Source organism: Chelon labrosus (genome assembly GCF_963514085.1).
Source record: "Chelon labrosus genome assembly, chromosome: 21".
NCBI lineage: Eukaryota > Metazoa > Chordata > Actinopteri > Mugiliformes > Mugilidae > Chelon > Chelon labrosus.
This window is the reverse complement of record NC_140354.1, coordinates 460,217-466,266: the sequence shown is the minus strand read 5'-3', so window position 1 is coordinate 466,266 and position 6,050 is coordinate 460,217. Positions and strand designations below refer to the sequence as shown.

General features: G+C 39.6%; 1 protein-coding gene across 1 annotated transcript; it reads left to right on the top strand.

Annotated features, from left to right (window-relative positions):
- Positions 1 to 536: 536 nt before the first annotated feature.
- Positions 537 to 5,062, top strand: LOC311506197 (transmembrane protein 235; the record flags this gene model as incomplete). Its single annotated transcript, XM_084570074.1, has 4 exons — positions 537 to 708; positions 1,504 to 1,581; positions 1,686 to 1,823; positions 4,132 to 5,062. The coding sequence occupies 4 exons, from the start codon at positions 537 to 539 to the stop codon at positions 4,374 to 4,376; spliced, it is 633 nt and encodes a 210-aa protein (XP_084426200.1). The 3' UTR covers positions 4,377 to 5,062.
- Between the last annotated feature and the right edge of the window lie 988 nt (positions 5,063 to 6,050).

Below are 6,050 nucleotides of genomic sequence, written 5' to 3'. Positions count from 1 at the left end.
TCAAATAATAAATAAATACCTCTTTCTCTTTTGGCCTCAAACAGATGAGGTGGGTTCTGCTCAACGTTTCCTCCTTTTAAAAGGGCAGTTTTCCTTGCCACCGCCGGCTTAGTGCTTACTTTAAACGTTTCAGGCTCTGGGTTCTGTAAAGAGTCTTGAGACAACCAAGATTGTTTTTGGCGCTATAAAAATAAAACCTAATTGAATATTCCCCGGTTACGGCTTTATTGTGGAAGGCAAGGCCGGAAATGTAGGGTTTATTCCCGTACCTTGTCAACAGGGCATCAATCGCTGCAGCAACCGTATAGCCACTACATGGAGCTGCACAAAGGCGCATCTCATCTTTTATTTGGAGTTCCTTATTTCTGGTTTGACGCTCGCTGGAAATAATTAATTTGGGAATAGTAAATTTATGTGTGTGTGTTTCACAAAATAACTACATTTTAGCATGGAGAACAAGCACTTTACAAGATTCGTGGAGAAAAAAATCCACATTCAGTCATTCGCGTGACTGCGCTTTGCCTGTGGACTGTAGAATGAAGTACGGATCGGTGGTTCTTACGGCTGGCTTTACGGGTTTGCTCAGTTTTTGCCTCCTTGCTGTAGCAATTGGGACTGATTACTGGTACATCATCGACGTGAATAAACCGAACTACACGGGTCCAGATGACTTGAGTTCACATTCTGGACTGTGGAGAATTAATGAAGGTATACCAGTTTAACTTCAAACGTAGCTACTATAGGATGTTTGTATGATCTATTTTTTTTCCGACGCTTTAAGTCTATACATATCTTTTTGCCTTGCTTCTCAAGCTGATTTCAAGAAGCCATCGTCGCATCACAATGGCGTGCGTAAGATGCATTAAAGATCGTTATTATATATGATCATACAGCTACTGTATGATCATATTGATCATATTTTTTATTTTATTTATTTTTTGAATTAACTCATAACTGAAGCGTGTTCTGACTTGTGAAATGCCAATGATCTCTTCTGATTTTCACAAGAAATCATTTAGTTGTGGGTAACATCAGATGCTGCTGATGTGTGACATTGTTTATATTTATCCAGAGATCATCCCTCTTGTGTTTCTGTTTTACCGTGCACTTGTAAGCAGCAGTCCACAGCGTTGATTAACCCTACACTATTAGGGCGTCAGGGAACAAAGCCGAAACTGCTTACAGAGAATTTTACTTTGTTGACCCGATCCAAAGAAGAGATAATGCAAGTGCTTTTATATTAGAGAAGCTAACAGACTGGATAAGCCAATCGACTACTCAGTAAAATTCAGTTCATATTTAAAATTCACTCTCCGTGAAGAATATAATAAAGAACGCAGTTTGCGTAAATGTTCAGCACAATAATATATTTAGACATCTGTACCAGCAATAAAGCCAGTCTAATGGAACTACTAAATCAATATTGTTTGGTATCTAAGAACAGTTTTGCAAAGCTCTGTCATGGGTCTTGTCATGTGTAACCTTTTCCTTTGACATTTACAGGGAAAAACCGGAGTTCAGTCATCCCTGCTTTCCCAGCAAATATGTCTACCCTGTCAGAGGCTGAAAGGCAGCTTCTTGGTGAGTGGATTTATTTATAATGACACTAATTTTGAAATAAAGTCTTGCAGTCACAGAAATCATTGTGTGTATTTATTGTTGCATGTCCATATGCATGTTTGCAGGCTTGCATAAAACGGTTGTCATCATGTTGCCCCTCAGCCTGGTCCTGCTAGTGTTAGGCTGGATCTTTGGACTTGTCAGCTCGTTGGCATGCAGTCCCACCTTGCTGGTTGCAGCAGCCTCCTACTTTCTTCTCTGCAGTAAGCTCCTACTGTTTGTGTTTGTTTTTCTGTATGTGTGTGCTTAGACATAAGCAATATACCTGTTCAGGGTGAGAGCCAATGAGAAAAGTTGTGCATATATTAAAATTGCAATTGATTTAAGAAGACTGTTAAAGGTCTAATTTGCAGATGTACTGTATATCTGTGTGGATATTAAAAAACAAACAAACAAACAAACAAAAAAACAACGAATTCAGCTTAGTAGTCCTTTTCCTTTCTATTCAGTCTGTTTGTCAGAATTTGTCTCTGACAGATTTTGTAAACAGAATGACTGACTCAAGACATTCAGATGGTACAGTGATAAGTGCCAATACTCTCACGCGTTGTCTCATATGCTAAATCATATTTTGACACCTATTTCCAAAGGCTACCCTGCTGTAGAATGGTGTGATTAATGTAGTTCGTAGTTGTCATTTACTGAGGACAAATCTCCAGTCTGAACACATTTTATAGACACCCTACCTGCAAACATTGTCAGAATGGATGCTAACATAATTAACAGTATTGATCACAACATGCTGACTGACTGCTAATCACAGTGAAGTGGCAGAAAATTGCAGAAAACCATTAGTGGGCCATTTCTTTCTATCACTCTCTGTTGTTACAAAATAAAAACATTTCATGTCCTTTTTTTAGATAGTACATTATATAAAGTATACAAAGAATAGTAATCCAATGGACAGTCCTAAAATGTATGTATAATGCCATAATAATGCTCTTTAAATGATTAACATGCTTGAGTATATGTCTGGTAATATAAAGTGTTTGTGCAACAGTAAATGGGGTTAGGGTTAACCACAACTGTTGTGCAGCTTTGATAAATATAATTTCGATTAAATAATGCCTTCGAGTTAATCTGAACTCAAGGGTAATGAGTTTAAATCTATGTTTAGGTAAGACAGAGGCCGAATGTATACATATGTCACCAACGTTGGTCTTATTATATAGTGCATTATCTCTGTTGACATGCCCAGCCCCCATGTCACGCAGAAGAGACAACTAATTTCATGCTCTGCAGCAAATGTCATGTTCACATATCTACATCAAAGACCTGCAAAAACTAAACTTCGCCACTGTCAATACAAAGACCCATAAAAAGTAAACAGGAAAGGGTCTGGAACCCGGAGTCAGAACCCCCCAGTTGATGGCAGCAATAAATCAAATAAATTCATACATACATCTGGATAGAGCATACATGTAGAACGTATACGTGATCAGAATAATAGGTGATGCTTATACATGCAAGATTGATGCAAAAAAAGATGTATAGAGGCCGCAGTCATTAATTATAGAACAGTTTTTAAAGATTTTATAAGTTTAACACTTTAGTATCAGAGACTTTAGGCTGATATATGTACCAAGTTGGGTGCACTGACAGCTCACACCATATACTGGAAATAAAGATGGGAACTGCTCCTCTTTAGTGAAGTCAAATCAAGTAGAGCTCTCCCTGTTGTCTGGCTCCAGTATATTTCATAAGCTCCACCCCCTCTATGTTAATGGTTGGGACTTGGAACTAAAATACTAAAGTACACATCAAATACTTTTTTTTCAAGGATGGTTTCTGTCATTTTAGATAGTTAATATAATGCTGATGCATGTTCAAGCATCCATTGTTTTGATTTCTCTAGTTAGTTATTTGATGCTATAGAAACAGGATGTGACCTCATGATGACAGTTTCCATGCCAACCGCTCCGTGATCACGGCCCTAAATAAATAACTTTGTAACTGGCGAAGGTAGAGCAGAGCTCAGTATTAATTTAACGAAAACGTGAGTGAGTCTGGTGGAAGTGTGGCTGGGCAGTGTGGCTCCACTGTCGGATCATCAGATCGTACTGCGCAGAATATATATATATATATATACAGTTGAAACCAGATGTTTACATACACTGTGTTTAAAGGCACATAAACCGTTTTTCCTCACTGTCTGAAGTTAGAGACTAAACCTCTCCTGTTTTAGGTCAGTTAGGATTACCAAAATTATTTCCATTTGCTAAATGCCACAATAATGAGAGAGAGAATTTCTTAGAGTGCAATCATATAGCGACAGAAATAACCCACATTCACTGAAGGAGAATAGACCTTCTTTAGTGAACTTTCGCCTGAACTTAATTTGAAGATTGTGCAGTGTGTGCCCAAAGCTCAGTCTCAATTGGTCAACAATATTACACTTACACTTGAGGTTCCTTCTATTAAGGAGCAGATTCAATTTGAATCAGTTTCTTAATTAGGTTATCCTTTATGACAATTTAGACTTTTTCTTTCTGTCTTGCCATGCATCAACAGGTCTTTTCACCCTGTCCGGGGTCAGCATCTACATCAAATACTCAAATCTGGCCATGGAGGAATTCCAGAAGATAGTATCCCCTGAGAGTCTTGTTTACGTTGATGTGTCTTTTGGTTGGTCTTTAGCCACGGCCTGGTTCTCCTACGGTCTGGAGGTGGCAACTGGACTACTGCTTATGCTGGCTGCAAGAATAATTCAAATGAAGGGAAATTATGACTCTGGTGTAACCATCACTATGTTATAAATGGACGTATTCTTGAGTCCATGTGAAACTAAAAGCTCACATTTTCAGTGATTTTATTGTTATTCATTTATTGGTGGAACATTAATAAACAAATCAGCAGAGAAGCAGGTCAAGAACCATGACAACAAAATGTATTGCACACTGGCTTTGCATAAATGTAACCACGGACATCAGGACACACTGAATAAATTGGGCTGTTGAACATATTCGTTTTCACTGGCTCTTTGTGATGTCTGCCGCTTTTCATCCTTTTGTTAGACACTGCCTGGCCAAAAAAAAAAGTCGCCACCTGGATTTAACTAAGCAAATAGGTAGAAGCCTCCTATTGGATAATTACTGCATGGGTTGGCAGATTGGCCACCACAGAGTCCAGACCTTAACCCCATTGAGAATCTTTGGGAGAAGGCTTTGCACAGTGGTCAGACTCTCCCATCATTAATACAAAATCTTGGTGAAAAATGAATGCAACACTGGATGGAAATAATTCTTGTGACATTGCAGAATCTTATCAAAACGATGCCATAGTAAATGTGTGCTGTAATCAAAGCTAAAGGCAGTCCAATGAAATATTAGAGTGTGTGACCTTTTTTTTGGTGGCAACTTTTTTTTTGGCCAGGCAGTGTAATTTTCTGTTAATTTTCCCAGTCTGCACTGGCATTAGAAATGTGTCCACACATATGTGAGCATAAAGCATAGTATTGAAACAATATTGGCTGCTCAGTATTTGACTTTTAGAGTGACATCAGAATGTTATTTTGTGCCTCATGCTTCCAAATGTCTGTACCCAACCCGTTAATAAATGCACTGTTCATAGAAACGGCTGAAAATGTGTGTATCTATTGCCTGATGAATCTAAACTGTAATATTCTGTCTGTCTGACTTCTCTTTCTCTGTATCGGTGCAGACCGCCATGAAAATACAATGTTTACTTGTGTTAAGTTATATTGTATTGTTTTCTTTTCATAACAAACCTTGTGCTTGTGTTTTTTAATGAATCTGAGGCACTGTACACCTGTTTTACATTCTATTAAAGTCACAAGAATGTGTAGCAAATTCTTCTTCTTCTTCTTCTTCTGTAACCACTTATATCCTGCTAAGGGTCGCGGGGTCTGCTGGAGCCTATCCCAGCTGTCATCGGGCAAAAGGCAGGGTACACCCTGGACAGGTCTCCAGTCTATCGCAGGGCTAACACAGAGAGATAGACAACCATTCACACTCACACCTACGGCCAATTTAGAATCACCAATTAACCTAATGAGCATGTATTTGGACGGTGGGAGGAAGCCGGAATACCCGGAGAGAACCCATGCAGACACAGGGAGAACATGCAAACTCCACACAGAAAGGCCCAGTCGAACCCGGGACCTTCTTGCTGTGAGGCATCAGTGCTAACCACCTTGCCACTGTGCCCGTGTAGCAAATTCCTGCGGCTAATTTGTAAAACTTCTTCTGTGGCTGTGGCTCAGTAGGTAGAGCGGGTTGTCCACGAACCATAGAGTTAGCGGTTCGATCCCCGGGATGTGCCACATGCCGAAGTGTCCTTGAGGAAGACAATGAACCCCCACTTGGTCCCAGTGCGTGGCACTGGTGTGTGAATGTGTGTGTGTGTGTGCTTGTGTGAGCGAATGGGTAGATGTGTGTGTGACTGTAAAGCACTTTGAGTAGAAAAGGACT